Source organism: Dipodomys ordii, unplaced genomic scaffold (genome assembly GCF_000151885.1).
Source record: "Dipodomys ordii isolate 6190 unplaced genomic scaffold, Dord_2.0 Scaffold71, whole genome shotgun sequence".
Lineage (NCBI taxonomy): Eukaryota > Metazoa > Chordata > Mammalia > Rodentia > Heteromyidae > Dipodomys > Dipodomys ordii.
Window position 1 is genome coordinate 1,326,226 of NW_012267287.1, and position 16,835 is coordinate 1,343,060.

Consider the following 16,835-nt stretch of genomic DNA (forward strand, 5'->3'; position numbering starts at 1 on the left):
CTAGAAGGGAACTTCCGTAAGCATGCTAAGAGCATTTATTAAACCCAATGGCTGACATCATTCTTGCCAATGAACAACTTTCCTGTGAGATCAAAAATGAGGCATGGGCTCTTGCCACTTCTATTTAACATGCTACAGCCTGTGTCCATCACCGAATCAGACAAGAAAACGAAGAAATCCAAATTGGAGCCAGGCGCTGGTGGCTCACGCCTGTAATCCTAGCTACTCAGGAGACTGAGATCTGAGGATCGAGATTCAAAGCCAGCCCGGGCAGGAAAGTCCGTGAAATTATTATCTCCAATAAAGTGGCGCTGTAGCTCAAGTGGTAGAGCACTAGCCTTGAGCTGAAGAGCTGAGGGACAGCGTTCAGGCCCAGAGTTCAAACCCCACGACTGGCAAAAAAAAAAAAAAAAAAGAAATCCATATTGGAAAGGAAGAAGTAATCCTTATTCATATGGAACATGATCATCTACTAGAACAAATAAGTAGGCCTATCAAAGTTCCAGAATGCAAAACCAGTATGTCGCTACATACTAGCAATGAACAATTGGGAATCAAAACAATAATAGAATTTATAATAGCATAAAAATGAAATGCTAAAGAGATAAATATGACAGAACATACATGCTTAAGAAACTATAAAACCGGGCTGGGAAGGTGGCTCAGTGGTAGAGCGCTTGCCTTGCATGCATGAGGCCCTGGGTTCGATTCCTCAGCATCACATAAGCAAAAAGAAAAAAAGCCGGAAGTGGTGCTGTGACTCAAGGGTAGAGCACTAGCCTTGAGCTGTAGAGCTGAGGGACAGGCCCAGAGTTCAGGCCCCATGACGGGACCCAAAAAAAAAGAAAAGAAACTATAAAACCTTGTGAAATTAAAGAAGGCCTAAATGGATCAAGAGATTTACTTTTTCTGCAGGCTGGAAGACTAAATATTAAGATATCAATTCTTGCTGGGCACCAGTGGTTCACGCCTGTAATCCTAGCTACTCAGGAGGTTGAGAATCTTGGCTCAAAGCCAGCTTGGACAGGGAAGCCCATGAGACTCTTATCTCCAATTAACCACCAAAAAACTGGAAATGGCGCTATAGCTCAAGTGGAAGAGCTCAGGGATGGCACCCAGGCCCTGAGTGCAAGCCCCACAACTGACCAAAAAAAAGTCAGTTCTTCCTAAATTGGATTCTATTTTTTTGGGGGGGGGTCCAGTCGTGGGGCCTGAACTCTGGCCTGGGCGCTGTCCCTCAGCTCTTCAGCTCAAGGCTAGCACTCTACCATTTGAGCCACAGCGCCACCTCCAGCTTTTTTCTTTTTGCTTATGTGGTGCTGAGGAATCGAACCCAGGGCCTCATGCATGCAAGGCAAGCGCTCTACCACTGAGCCACCTTCCCAGACCCCTAAATTGGATTCTAGAATCAATGTAATCTAAACAATAATCTCACCATACTTTTTGCAGAAATTAACCATTTGCTAATCATAAAGCTAATGTGGAACAACCAACAGTGTTAAAGGACTTACCCAAACAAACAACTTATTAGAAAAGTACAAGAGCCAAACCTGATGGCACATGTTTGTAACCCTAGATTCTTGGGAGATGAGGCAGAAGAACTATGAATATGAGGGCAATTTAGACTACATGAAAGACTCTGTCTCAAGCAAAAAAAAAAAAAAAAGTGAAGCCACCAAAACAAAACAATGGGTTACAGCTATAATACTAGCTATTAAGGAGACAGAGATCAGGAGGGTCGTGGTTCAACCAATAAAGGCATGTGCCTGTCACCCCAGCTATGCAGGGAATGTAGATAGGAAGACAGTGGTTCAGGCTGGCCCAGTCATAAATGCAAGACCCCCCCTCTTTTTTTGTCAGTCGTGGGGCTTGAACTTTGGGCGTGGGCGCTGGCCCTGAGCTCTTCAGCTCAAGGCTAGCACTCTACCACTGGAGCCACAGCGTCATTTCCCGTTTTCTGGTGGTTAATTGGAGATGTGAGTCTCACAGACTTTCCTGCCCAGGTTGGCTTTGAACTGTGATCCTCAGATCCTTGGCCTAGGATTATAGGTGTGAGCCACCAGTGCCAGGCTTGCAAGACCCTAGTTTTAAAAACCCTAAAAATAAAAGGGCCAGGGACGTGACCCAAGCAGTAGGATATATAACTAGGAAGGTCCTCAGCTCACACCCCAAGACTGCCAAAAATTAAAGGGTGGCATCAAAAGAGTGAATGGACACATCACAGTCTGGGAAAAAAATATTGAGAAGTATATATCTGATCAAGGATGTGTATCTAGAATACATAAAGAATTCTCAAAATAATCAATCCCTTTGTACTTGCAGAAGACTTGATGCTTCACAAAATAAAAATGGATGACAAACATATGGAAAGATGCTTACCATCATTAGTCATTGTAGCAATGACTATACACTATACACCTGCCAGAATAGCTAAATTAAAAGACCAAGTCAAGCAAGAGCTGATGGGCTTGCAAAGAACAGCTCCCAGGCCCTAAGTCCAAGTCCCAGAAAAGGCACGCACGCATGTGTGCGCGTGCGCACACACATACAGACACACACACAGAGTTGTTTTAAGTTTATTAAAACTGCACCATAGGAGGCATGGGTCCAGTAACACCAAAAACAAAACAAAAATTGTATCATAAACTCAACGGTATTAATAGCTTGCTTTCATTGTAAAGTCTTCAGTAACAAAAAAAAAATCGAGGTGATTATCAGAGACACTTCTGGAAACCAGAAGACAATCTGACTGGCACAAACTGACAAAGAAGATAAGGGTGAGGGAGGGACCTCTGTCTTCAGCATGAGAGTGGCCAGGCTTCTGGGTGGGAATCCTCTCCTAGCTAACTTAGTTCCTCACAAGTCTTGTCCTAGAACAAGAGTCTTGTCCTCTATAAACTTCAGTGGTATGACAGCAGAAGAAACCCAGCTCCCTGTGTGTGATCCCCTCTTGGGAACACAATGTTCACAGGCAAATACATGTCTAGGAAGAACTTCAATGGCAAGGCATGGAAATTGGTGTTTAACTTACGGGATGCTTGGCTGAAAGTCTTCCGGTCGCAGTTCCGGTCTGATTCCATGTAGAGGAAACAGAGCCCTGAAACATTGAAGAGAGGGTTTAAACCCAAGCAACGCTGTGTGAAGCAAGGGCATGCAGGGCCTTCCACTCGCACCACCTCCCCACTCCTCTACAGGTCCACAAGCTGCTGGCCCGGCATGTCCTAGGATTACCCAACCCACCATGGGATTAGGGCACATAAAGCATACTCCCCTTTAACCAAGTAGAAGCGTCAACAGTCAAGTTGGTCTATATCACCCACACACTGTGTATGAGGCAAGGGGTTCTGAGTGGCTGGGATTTGGCACGGACTCTAGTGGGACTGTGTGTCACAGACAGGTTCTGTCATTTGATGCATGATCTCCAAGTCATAGAGATCTGTAACTGCAGACTCCTTGTCTGTGAGCAAAGGCAGTAACATCTACTTCTAATGGTCCGCACGAGAGACATGACAGTGATGTGAAAGCACGAGGCTAGGGGAAGAACTTCTTCATAAATGGAAGTCTTGAGATTCTACAGAAGCTGAACAACTGGTGGTCCGCAGATCCAAGACTCTTCATCATTTAACAGAATTGTAAATGTCCTATGTGTATCTGAACTTGCTTATAAGCCACCTTTCTAAGACCACTTTTTATTTTAAGCCTCAGTTACCTTTTCCATACAAGCTAGAAATCCATCTACAAAGGTTGACTTGATCTTGTGAACCTAAACCGCAAAGACAAGAATAGCCATTTTTTAATTTCAATAGGAACACAGTGCTGGGCACATGCTGTCAAAGTCACCTCATTGGACCTCAGGCGGTGCCTGCCAGGATTGAGCAGCACTGGCCCACAGAGAAAGGTGCTACCCTACCCTTCTTTTCAATGTAATTTATTGTTATTATGAAGGTGCTGTACAGAGGGGTTACCGTTTCTTAAGTCAGGTAATGAGTGTACTTCTTTTTGGAAAGTGTCACCCCTTCCTTTGCAAATTGCATAGTTCATTTTCCACAGACTGAGTACCATGCCTGCTTTCGTTCACTTTCCCTCCCTCCATTTCTGTACCTCCTTTCTCCCCTCCTAAAAATCCAAGGGGGAAAAAACAGAAGCAAAAACACCACTACTACCACCAAAAACCCCATGTTTTCATTTCCTGAAATTTATCTCAGTAAAGAGTATTTTAAATATTCAGAGGAGCTATACCTTTGGGTTTCTTCACTAAGTATTCTCCTTTAGTCCAATTGTGTGCTACATTGCTATTTTATTTTTTGTCAGTTGTGGGGCTTGAACTCTGGGCCTGGGCGCTGTTCTTGAGCTCTTCAGCTCAAGGCAAGTGCTCTACCACTTGAGCCACAGTGCCACTTCCGGTTTTCTGTGGTTTACTAGAGACAAGAATTTCACAGACTTTCCTGCCTGGGCTGGCTTTGAACTGTAATCCTCAGGTCTCAGCCTTCTGAGTAGCTAGGATTACAGGTGTGAACCACTGGCTCCCAGCTACCTTACCCTTTTAAAATTAATCTTTTATTCAGCAATATTTCTAGATTTGCAGATAAGTTGCAAATATAAGCAAATCAATAAAAATCTCACCCAGTGTCCTTGAGGTCTGTGTGCCCTTCCTATACCCCTCCCACTTGACATGTTTCTGCACGTGGACAGCAGGCCACAAGCTCAGTAGGTAATAGGACCAGCAGTCTCAGCAATGGTAAAGTTATAAATGGGGTTGATGAACAACAGAAAACACTGAGGTAATGGGCAGATTTGTGTACAGAGAAAGCATCAGTAGCCGCAGGAGTAAAGGGGTCATCAACTCCCTGGCAAATGTTACTGAGCAAAAACACTGTCCTGGGGCACAAGGGCCACTGGAAGAGTGGAGGCTTTTGTAGGGTTGAAATATGAGTCAAAACAAAGCCACAGTAATGACAGGCTGTCAGGCTCCCTCTACTTAGGACTCCTCGGGTTGCCTGCGCTGGGCTCAGCACACCCTCTGGCGTAAGATCACATCATGGGATAAGGAAGCAGAAATAACACAAAGTTGGCTGAGAAGATACCCTTCACTTAGAACAGCAAGGGAGCCGCAGCTTATGTGAGTGCATTCACAGAGAGAGGGTCAGACAGCATTCTTACAAACTACTTACAAAAATGTCTACTGGGGCTGGGAAGGTGGCTCAGTGGTAGAGCGCTTGCCTTCCATGCCTGAGGCCCTAGGTTCAATTCCTCAGCACCACATAAGCAAAAAGAAAAAAGCCAGAAGTGGCGCTGTGGCTCAAGTGGTAGAGCGCTAGCCTTGAGCTGAAAAGCTGAGGGACAGTGCCCAGGCCCAGAGTTCAGGCCCACGACTGGACCCCCCCCAAAAAAAAATGTCTACTCACCTGCCTGTATTCCAAAATTATCTTGGGTAATGGATGAAGGCCTTGCAGAGAACTTAACTAAAAAATGAAAATATGAATCACCAATGTAATTTTTTCATTTCAATATTTTGAATATTTTCAGCAGGAGAAACTCACAGCTACAAATGGGCAAATGAAATAAACATAGATTGCTTTGTCAGAAACATAACATTCCTCGCCTCCCTGCTGTTGTACACTCATCAACCCTAAGTCTAGAATGGATGAGGACAGCCTTTTCTCTACTCTGGTCATACACAAACTAAAATATTTGAATTTTTCATTAGGACCCTAGAACAAGGCTTCTTTGTTTTTAATCGTGTGTGTGTATGTATGTGTGTGTGTGTGTCTGTCTGTCTGTCTGTCTGTCTGTGTCTGTGTGTCAGTATGTGTGCACGCACTAATCCTGGGGCTTGAACTCAGTGCCTAGGTGCTATCCGAGTTTTGCTCACAGCTAGCACTCTACGATTTAAACCACAGCTCCACTTTTGGCTTTTTGGTGATTAATTGGAATAAAGAGTCTCACAGACTTTCTTATCTAGGCTGGCTTTGAACCACAATCCTCAGATCTCATCTTCTTATGTAGCTAGGATTACAAATGTAAGCCACTGGAACCTGGTTTGTTTTTAATCTTAAGAAAAAACGATAAAGGAAGCAGGAAAGTGATGGCTTACACCATAAACTTAACTACTCGTGTGTCTGAGATCTGTTCAAAGCCAGGTTGGAAAAGCTAATCGCAGACTCTTATCTCCAATTAACCAGTAAGAAAGCTGGGATTGGTGGTATGGGTCAAGTGGTAAGAGCACCAACCTTGAGCAGAAAAATCCAAGGGAGAGCATGATACTCAGAGTTCCTGCCCAGTACTGGCACAGATATATACACACACACATATATACACACATGTACATATATACATATATGTGAATATATACGTACATATATGTGTATATTCATATCTATACACATATATGTAAATAAAGGGTGAAGAGGAAAAAAAACAGTTGGTTTAATTGAAGTGGGATTTAATCTAATGGTCCTCCTGAGATGAAGGAGTCCCAGCTTCTGTGGAAGGCTGCAGCTTCCTTCTTGCTGGCACTCTGCATGGAAAGAGTCTTCTCCATTGACAAGATTCTTCTTTATTTCTGGATCAGGGAGGATATTTTATCATTATTTTTCTTTCCTTCATTCTGGAAGTTGTCTGAGTGCCACTACAATGTTAATTTTCAGTATACTTTAATGATTTCTTGCTTGCTTTTTTTTTCTTTTTTGCCAGTCATGGGGCTTGAACTCAGGGCCTGGGCACTGTCCCTGAACTTCTTTTGCTCAAGGCTAGCACTCTGCCACTTGAGCCACATTGCCACTTCTGGCTTTTTTTTTTTTTAGTAGTTTAATTATTAGGGATAGGAGTCTCACGGAGTTTCATGCCTGGGCTGGTTTTGAACTGTGATCATCAGGTTTCAACTTCTTGAGTAACTAGGATTACAGGTCTGAGCCACTGGTGCCCAGCCGATTTCTTGCTTTTTGTTTTTCTTATGTGGTGCTGAGGAATCGAACCCAGGGCCTCAGGCATGCAAGGCAAGCACTCTACCACTGAGCCACCTTCCCAGCCCCTGATTTCTTGCTTTTTGACATTTCTTTTTACTCTCAAGATTATATAATAATTTCATTTCTATGACTGTTTCAATGGTCCCTGTGCTTTCTCTAGACCTTCCTGAATTTGTTGATGATTTTCATTATGTTCTTGAGCAGCTTCATAATCCTGAATAGTTTTACCGTACAATTCTTCTATTAAACAGACATCTCTTGATCTTTCAGAGCATTCACACTGTCTAGTTCCATCTGTAAAACTTCAGAACATACTCTAATAGCTTCAGTGGGCTTCTTGTCCTTAGGAAAGTATCAACCAATACTTCCTTGTGAACGAATTGTATACGTAGCCATGCTGGGCTTTGTTTTCCTGGCAGATCCAGACTTGCTGGCTGCATCTGTGCATCTTCTAACTCTGATGAGCTCTTCAGCTGAATCAATCAATTGATGACATGCAAAACATCTTTTATGATCTTGATCAAGTTCAAGACATTCACAACATCACTGAGGACAGACTGTGTAGGTCAGTGTGCTGATTCTGTAAAATACCTCAGTATGATCATTCTTCAATTTTGATGAAGCTTTTAAGTCACAGAATTTCTAGGTTCCTTTTCTTATATAAAAACATTCAGTTCGAAGTTCACATTATTCTGCTTTCCAAATACAAACCTCCAAAATCTTACCAAGGAAGGTATCGCAACATTATGATCTAAGTTTGTGAATGCAGATGCTGTATTTTGTCAGATTTTGTACATTGACTGAGCTTCCTTTTCTTCATTTTCACTTGGGTTATATTTGAGCACTTTTATGAGATCATCTTTCTGCCTCATCAAGTCTTCCTATAATCTTGCTGCAATGAAAGCCACTTACAATTTAGCCACTTAAGTTACATCAGGAAGTGCTGCTCTTGATTTACTAGTGGTTAGAAAGACAGGAGCCCTCCAGTCCAATAGCATGCAACATAGCTATCAGGGTTACCATCCACTGCAGCATGAAACTAAGATAAAGCACCAGCTAGATGTCCAGCAGCAAGTAAGTTCTTGCCCAATTCAAGATGTGTCTCAACAACTGCATTTACTGTGCATTCAGCACCTTTGTACTGCAAGTCCTCCAGGACCGACAGGAAGGGAACGCCAGGCCCAGCTGTCTGATCACAAAACTAGACAACACCATGTCTGAGGGCATTGGGGATGTGGAGGAGAAAGGTATAACACCTACCAGCTCTGGCTACCTCTACGGCTGCCTGCTCTCTGCTCTTAGTCTTTGTTTTTTTGTGTTTTGTTTTGTTTTGGGTCCAGTTGTGGGGCCTGAACTCTGGGCCTGGGCGCTGTCCCTCAGCTCTTCAGCTCAAGGCTAGCGCTCTACCACTTGAGCCACAGTGCCACTTCCAGCTTTTTTCTTTTTGCTTATGCTGAGGAATCGAACCCAGGGCCTCAGGCATGCAAGGCAAGCGCTCTACCACTGAGCCACCTTCCCAGCCCCTCTCTGCTCTTTGTCTAGCCAACTGTCTCTGTGTGTAAACATCTTGACAGCAGAAGTCTGGAAACACTTCAAAAGAACTAAGTGTTTGCTCGTACAGCACTGTAAACAAAGTACTGCACATGTTAAGGATCAGAGAAGGAGGCCATAGGAAGCCTGCAGCCCTGCCACTTTATTGAAGGCAATGCTGGCTCATGACACCGCACCCTTCTGACCGTGCTTCCACTCCACCACTCCACTGGCCCACTGGTGCCTCCTCTTGCTGACCTCCAGTGTCAGTTTCTCAAAGTTCAGCTGCGTGGTTACTGATTGGTAGAAGAGCTTCCAACACTGCCCCAATGGCTTGCCTGGCTGGCTGGCTCTGAGTCAGTGGTAGTATCAGTTGGGTATCTGAGTACCTACACTTTCTAAATCTCCAGCAGAGTGGAACACCACTGTCTCAGGGTGATGGAAACAGAGATCAGCTGACAGCTTCCTGCAAGCGCAGGCTCCATCCCTACAGCACTCACCCCTGGCTCCGGCCCACAGACACACCTAGACACACCTGTCCAGATGAAGTGACACACAGCACCATGTGCACAGCTGCCTGAACACGCCCCACACTAAACAGTGGGCACCTCACAAACAAACTACCTTCTGATCCATTTCCTCATAGTAGCTGCATCCAGTGTACAGGTGCACACTCAGGAGCCTCACTGTTATTTACATGCACACCAATGTACTGGAGGTCCTTACTAAGGAGGTTAAGATCTGGAAAATCATGGTTTGAGGCCAGTCTGGGCAGAAAAGTAAGACTTCTCCAAAATAATTAGCAAAAATCAGGGCTGGAGGCATGGCTCAAGTGGCAGAACATCAGCAAGCAAGGTGAGTCAAAACCTTGAGTTCAAACCTCAGTATTATCAAGAAAAAAAAAGACATCCTTAGCAAATAAGTAGGTAAACAAACAATATCCAGACAGTGGAATATTATTCAATGCTAAAATAAATGATTGTCAACCATGAAAGATAGGAGAAATGTTAGCTAAAACTGTGTGACTACAATGACTTTACGGTACCCTGGAAAAGCAAAGCTATGGAGACAGTATAAAGGTCAGTGGTCACCTGGGATTGGGATAGACAGAGGAATATGCAGGAAAAAAAAGGATTTTTAGAGCAGTGAAAATATCCTGACTAGTACAATAATGGGCAACACATGGCATTATTTTCTTGTCCAAACAGTAACAGTGAGCCTTAACTTAATGTAAGGACTGGACAATAGTGGGTTAGTGTAGGTTCATCAACTGGAGCAAACGTCCATCTGTGAGTGCAGCTGTAGCATCAGGATCATGTGTGTGTGGCAACAGGGCGCACCGCACGTGGAAACCGCACTTTCTGCTTGATAGGATGTGTTCTGAAAGGTCATCTGCGGCCCTCCCATGGCCTGCAGAGCATAGTAAATGGGGTCCTTGCCTATCTCTCAGTTTTGTCATAAGGCTGTAGCCTCAGAGACCTGAGCAGCCAGAGCTCCAAGCCCTGCTCTGCATTCCAAGCACAGGTAGAACCTTATCTTCAAGCTTCCACTTATGCATCATGTTTTGAAGTTCTTTCTGAACAGCTCAGTCTAAAACGTGTCACTCTGCCTGATGAGTCCCCCCTCAATATCTTACTTTCATGTTAGGAGATTTTATCCCGCTGGATAAATATGTTTCTGTGATAATGATAAATATGTTTCTATAATGCTTAATTTTAGGTGTTAACTTGATTATATCAAGGGACTATCTAGAGGCTGGTGAAGTATTCCTTCTGGGTCTACTGTGAGGACATTTTCAGAAAAGGTTGGAAAATCGTAGGCTGACCAAGGAAAGATCTACCCTCGATTACCCCAGTGGACCCTGGCTCTTAGGCCTCCTGCCTGGGTAGAGGCTCTAGACTTAGACTAAGAAATGCCATTAGGACCCTTGGGTCTCCAGCTTGCAAAGGGTTGATAATAGGAGTTCTCAGCCTCCAGAACCTCATGGGCCAATAATAAATGTCTCCTCAGATGGGTGGTGGTAGCTCACGCCTGCAATACTAGCTACGCAGGAGGCTGAGATCTGAAGATCATAGCTCAAAGCCAGGCAAGCAGGAAAGTCTGTGAGACTCTTATCTCCAATAAACCACCAGAAGGCTGGAAGTGGAGTTGTGTCTCAAGTGACAGAGCACTAGCCTTGAGCAAAGAACTCAGCTCAAGGACAGTGCACAAGCCCCAAGTTCATGCCCCAGGACCAGCACAAAACAAACAAACAACAAACAAATAAATATATAAATGTCTTCTCATACATCTATATCTAGCCTGTTGGATCTGCCTCTCTGGAGAACTCTAATACAATCCCCCATTGGAACAGTTCCTGTTTTATGATGACAAAGGCCTTTTCCTATCAAGCTATAAACTGTGTTTAATTCTGAACTAGGGTACAACAAATGTTGAACAAATAGGGAAGCCACCTGCCTTATTCATGGCTAGAGTATCCAAAGTTTAGCTGTATTCTTGATATATAATAGATGCCCATCAGAGGGTGTAACTGCAAGACCTGGGGACCCCTCCTTTCAGTCAGGTGGAGGTCTGGGAGTTAACTCCCAGAAATGCTGAAAGCTTCCTAACCCCAAGATCAGGCCACTTTCCCAGAATCTGAGTCCCCTACAATGCTCTTAAAATATATGACTTCACTGGAGGAAATACTAAAACTGCCTTCAGTATGTGGCTAAGGAGGAACCCTTTCTCACCCTGGGTGTGTCTACTGTGGGGCAGGAATTCCCACTGTTCCCAGGCAGGAGTGAGTGGAGAAGACTGCCAGCTGGAACCACACATCTCCAGAATGCCGAATGCCACGCTGCCCAGCTGCACCCTTCAGCCGGCATCAGCGAGCCCTGGTGAAGAGTGCCAGAACTGGCCTGCATCAGTGTAGAGATCACGCTCTCTGACCATCAAGCATTTACCCAGAAACCAGTATCAGAATATGTGAGAATCTGCCACAAGTTTTCAAACTTATACTTCCAAATAATGCGCTCAACAAAAAGGAATCATAATGGAAATGAGAATATACATAGAGAATGTGAGCATTACACACAGACAATGTGAAAGTGAAAACTTGAGTCATTCAAGTCTACTGAGTGTTCCCTGCTCCCAGGAGAATTCCAGAACAAAGCAAGCTCATGCCATGTGAGTGCTAAATCTCAAAGCAGTCAGAAAAATGAAGGTGTGAATTCCAAGTTCTCCTTAGCCCTGGGATGCTGAGGAGGAAGAGGGCGGGAAGGAGGGGAGGGAGCTGGTGGGAGGAGCCACAGGGCTCATTACACCCTGGGAATGGATAAGGAGGATGGAGAGAAATAGCAAAAAGGAATTTAGAGCAATATCCACATTTTACTTATCAAATGTCATCTTTTAAATGCACAGAATGAACAGCTTGACTTAGCTAAACAAGAGTGAGGTCAATGATTCATGTTGATGGTATCTGTGGGAAAAAAATTAACGTCAGTGCTCAACTTTGTCTACAGGAAAACATATCAAAACCAGGAAAGTGATACTTCCTTTCTTGTATTATTGGCTATCTTGAGAGCAGAGGGAGCTGCAAGGGAAGGGCAACAGTGCCGGCTGGTGCCAGGACAGAAAATGAACTGCCCGCAGGTGCAGGCTCCAGGCCCCGCGTGCTCTCCGAGGTGGCGCCTGCCAGCGGCGTTGGGCTGCGGTCCATCTTTAGTTCTGTTGACACACCTAGGCATATTCTCACTCAACCTTTGTAAGATCCCATCAGGAAAATCACTATTACATCCTTTTACAGACCTGGAACTAAGGCCCAAAGCAATCAGGTAAGGGTGGCTACCGAGGACCTGGCAGTTCCAAGTCCCTTGTGGGGCACCCTTGGCAAGAGACCTTTGTTCTCCTCAGAGCCTCTCACTCAGATGCTGAGAACCAGCTACGAGGAGTCAGTGAGCACAAGCTCTGTGATGGCTTGTTTCCGCAGCTCTGCCATGGCCATGACAGACATATGGAATGCTGGAGAGTCAGAGGAGTCTAAGGAGAAACTCCCCCTGCCACAAAGCCAAGAGCCAGATGGCACAGGAAATGTAAACCCAAGCACCAGTAGCAACTCCCCATAACAACACAGTCCACTTCTCATGGGCTTCTACTCAGAAGCCCTTCAGTGAAGCCACTTGTCAGCTCTGAACGTCTGTAATCAAAGCTACTCAGGAGACTGAGATTTGAGATCTGAGGATCATGGTTCAAAGCCAGCCCAGAAGGAAAGGACTTAAGACTCTTTTTTTTTTGTGAAAATACCGTACAGAGGGGTTACAATTACATGGGCAAGATAACGAGTACATTTCTTATCAAGCATTGTTACCTCCTCCTTGGTTTCCCTTTCCTATCCGTTCCCATACCCTCCCCCCACCCCCCAGGACTTAAGACTCTTATCTCCATTAACCACCAAAAAGTCAGAAGTGGGGCTGTGGCTTAAATGGTAAGGTGGTAGCAGGAGCAGAAAACCTCAGAGACAGCACCCAGGCCCTGGGTGCAGGCATACACACAAAAGTGTATCCTCTTGAAGAAGGGAAAGGGAAAAAGAAAGAGGAGTAAACAATTTTATAATACAATGTAAGTATGTATGAAAATAGATAAATGACTTCAAAAGTTCATTCCTCTTAAAGGAAGAGCAGCTACAATTCTCTAAAATGAATTTGGGGAACAGGTCTGATGATGACCCTCATTTCTAGTCCCCTTTGTGACATGAAACAAAGAAGTCATAATTAGATTGTCAAGAATTAGTTTTAACCCAGGCATGGTATTACACTCCAGTAATCCCAGCATATAGGAGGCTAGGACAGTAGCAGCTCAAGTTTGAGATCAGCCTAGACAGCATAGTAAGACCCTGACTCTAAGTCAAAGAAACCAAAAAATAACTTAAGCCTGGTGCCGGTGGCTCATGCCTGTAATCCTAGCTACTCAGGAGGCTGAGATCTGAGGATCGTGGTTCAAAGCCAGCCCGGGCAGGAAAGTCCGTGAAACTCTTATCTCCAATAAACCACCAGAAAACCAGAAGTGGCGCTGTAGCTCAAGTGGTAGAGCACTTGTGCTGCAGAGCTGAGGGACAGAACTCAGGCTCAGAATTCAAGCCCCACAATGGACAAAAACAAAAAATAAAACAAAAAAATAACAAGAACAAAATTCTACCCCATCATCTTTTACCAGAAGTGTGGCCAGCCAGGCACTCCTGGAGGGCTGCTGGGCTCAGCCAGGAGCACAATCCTGGTAGGCGTCCCTGTCCCCTGAAGGCTGCTGCTGGCCCTGAGGGCAGCGCCCAGCCAGAGCAGGCCAACGAGTATGTCAGACATAGAGATGCTGGAGTCTTACCACAGCCTCTGAGGTGGATGGGTACTGCTGCAGCCCCATTCTGGGAAGACGTTTTTTCTGGCTCAACAGATGCAACTTCAACTTGCCAAAGAGGATCTTCAACAAAAGCAATGCACACATATGAAAGAGCACCAGCTCTGAGGAAACCGCCGTCCTCCTCCCAGACAAGCTGCTAGTCAGACACACAAATGGACGTTTTGCTTGCATTTTGATTTTCTGGAATTTAAAGACTCAAAAACTGAATATCATTTGTGAAAGAAAATAAGCTTAAATGCTTTCTAATACAATATACTTATCAATTCAGAATAAACCTCCATTTTAACTCCTGAGTAAGAAATTTATTTTTTGAAAGAATACAAAAATTTACCATTACCTCACGAAGCTGATTATTACTCATTATAAGAAACTGTTCTCCTGAAACAAAGTGGGCTTCCTGCTCCAGTTCCTTGAGACGAGCCTGAATATGTGATAAACACATTTTCATAGTTTTCACAATTAATCAAACAATTACCAACAAAAAAGCTGATAATGGAATAAAAAGCAATCTATAATTTACCAAAATGGACACACACACACACACACACACACACACACACACACACACACACACAATGGACTAATAGAATCACCCTATCCAAAATCTATAATAACAAACTGAAGAAAGCAAAAATAATTTTTTTTCTGGAAGAACTGACGTTTGAACTCAGAATCTTACACTTGCTAGGCAGGCAATCTGCCAACCCTAACCTCAGCCTCAAAAGCAAAAATAATAATACCCCTCTGTACAGTATTTTCACAAATAAAAAAAAAGCAAAAATAATAATATACTAACATGATATTAGGACTAAAAAAAGGAATCCAGCATCACATGAAATAAGACAGAAAGAGAAAGGCTTATCAGAATATATGAGATCAGTAAGAAGAAGACATGAAAATGATAAACAATCTAAATAGATCCTTTACAAAAGGAAACTAATAGCTAATGGCAATAGAAAAGTTATTACCCTCATCAGTAATCAGGAAAACAGAAACTAAACTTTTTGTATGGTTTGTAATGAGGACAATCTAGAAATAACCAGGTGTTTTCCACAACATAGTCTATGCACTAAGCTACATAAAGCCATGCATTGAGGCTGAGATGCAGAAGGCTGAGTCTCACTTTTGGTTTACTTAGTTAGTGATTTACTTACAGTTCAATACTACTTACAGTTCTAAACCAAGCCAATTTACCTTGTTTGAAGAAACAAGTAAGGTTTTATTGAAGTGGAAAAACCACAAAGAAAAGCAACAACAAAATAACCATGAAGGTAGGGTGGAGGTTGCTTTTAACATCAGAAATGTGTTTCTGACAGAAAAAGCAGACAGGGCTCTGGACCTCCCATGCTTTAACGAAAGTGACAGTTGCACCCGACTTTTCTTTAAGGTAAGTTTTCATGCATTTTTCATGTATCTTTCTGTATTTTTATTTTTAAAGGAACCCAAGAATTCCACCATCAGATTCTAGGGGACAATGTCCTTGCAAGAAAACCTGACACTTAAGGACTCTGTAGGTCCATTAAAGAACCTGTCCCTTAGGTGGAGGTGTGGTTACAGACAAAAGAACCACTCTGGCAAGCATAAAGTCCTGAGTTCAAACTGTCATACAACCAAAAAAACCCTATTATTTACCATATCCATGTCACATGTAATGCTTGTCATCCCCCCCCCATGCACAGTAGTTGCAATGCATGCTTCATGTGCATATGTGCACCAAGGCAAGGTGTGCCCACACGCACACATACACACACACACACACACACACATACACACACACGCAGCAGATGCAATGAAGGCCTCGTAAGCATGCGAGCAGTAAACACGACGTGTGCCCCCACAGGTACACATGCACTTGGATTTAAATCCTCCCTCCAGGAGTCAGCATGGAAGAACAGTATCAACCTCAGTCTGCAACCAATGGGAAAGAAAGAAACACAGAATCTACTGAGAAGACGCTGAAAGCGCAGCTTACCCCAAGAAGTGCCGATGTCCTTTCCATTTCTTCTTTGTTCACCTGAATCTTGTGGTTTTCCATCACTATGGTTAAAAACCCAAGGTAAATCACACTTGCACTGCAGTAAAGAATCCTTTTCAGTAGACTAAAGAGCCCTACTCAGCAACTCCCATTTACTCAGCCCGTCCTCAGCTGGGAACTCCAACACAACTGGCCTTGTGAAGGGGTCGGCAGGGGGCCTGCACTGGCCAGCTCTGGCCTGACCCCTTGCACTCCATATATGGAGATGTGCCAATGGCAGTGAGGCTCAGGCCTGGGTCAGAGGTACAGGTGAGAGCCTGGCTGGGTGCTAACAGGGAGCGTCTCAATGCTCCCATCAGGCTGGAGAGAAGCACAGGACTTGAGGATTGGTTAGGATAGAAAAGTGACAAGTCAAAGGTCAGAGAGGTCTCCTTTTCTTCCTCCTCCTCCTCCTGATTTTATGGAACAAGAGGAGCCCAAATGGCCAGATGTCAGCACCTTTGAGATACTTGTAGACGGGGCGGTAATACAGCCCAACCCTCTTGCTACAGAAGGAAAAATAAACAGCTGCTGCCTTTTCAGAGCCCATGAGACGGGTGCCTATGGAAGCCAGAGAAAAGAGTCATTCCCAAATTATTCTCTAGAAAATTCTCTAGCGTCTCTGGAAAGAATGACTATACTTCGTCTTGTGGTAACTTACCTGCCAAAATTGGTATCAGAGGAAGCTCCAACGTGCAGAATAGTTTCCATAAACCATGAACCTGTTTCATAGGAAGAAATATCAATGCTACTCTTAAATTGTTGTCTGTATTTGTTGAACAAGCTACTTGATTTTGTGGCTCTAGAACAAAGGAAACTCCTGTTAGAGTGCATCTCTTTCCCATCATCTACTCTCCTTTGTTCTTTCAAGTAAAACTATTTCTGTTGCATATCCTATTTTTTCATCAAAATCCAGTAGAGATATTCAGAAATGC

The 16,835-nt window shown here is 44.0% G+C and overlaps 1 protein-coding gene and 1 pseudogene across 4 annotated transcripts in view; both read right to left on the reverse strand.

The window, feature by feature from the left end:
• The window catches only part of Poln (polymerase (DNA directed) nu), a 107,493-nt gene that overhangs the window by 58,692 nt on the left and 31,966 nt on the right, over positions 1-16,835 (reverse strand). For 3 of the 4 annotated variants that reach the window (XM_013023931.1, XM_013023929.1, XM_013023928.1), the window contains exons 8-14: positions 16,562-16,622; positions 15,859-15,923; positions 14,224-14,307; positions 13,851-13,946; positions 5,406-5,462; positions 3,710-3,763; positions 3,032-3,097 (exon numbers count right to left, since the gene is read on the reverse strand). In XM_013023931.1, coding sequence (XP_012879385.1) covers positions 3,032-3,097; positions 3,710-3,763; positions 5,406-5,462; positions 13,851-13,946; positions 14,224-14,307; positions 15,859-15,923; positions 16,562-16,622 — 483 coding nt within the window. The remainder of the gene's footprint in view (positions 1-3,031; positions 3,098-3,709; positions 3,764-5,405; positions 5,463-13,850; positions 13,947-14,223; positions 14,308-15,858; positions 15,924-16,561; positions 16,623-16,835) is intronic. The other variant, XM_013023930.1, reaches the window with a different exon arrangement.
• LOC105991249 lies at positions 7,045-10,137 on the reverse strand (annotated as a pseudogene).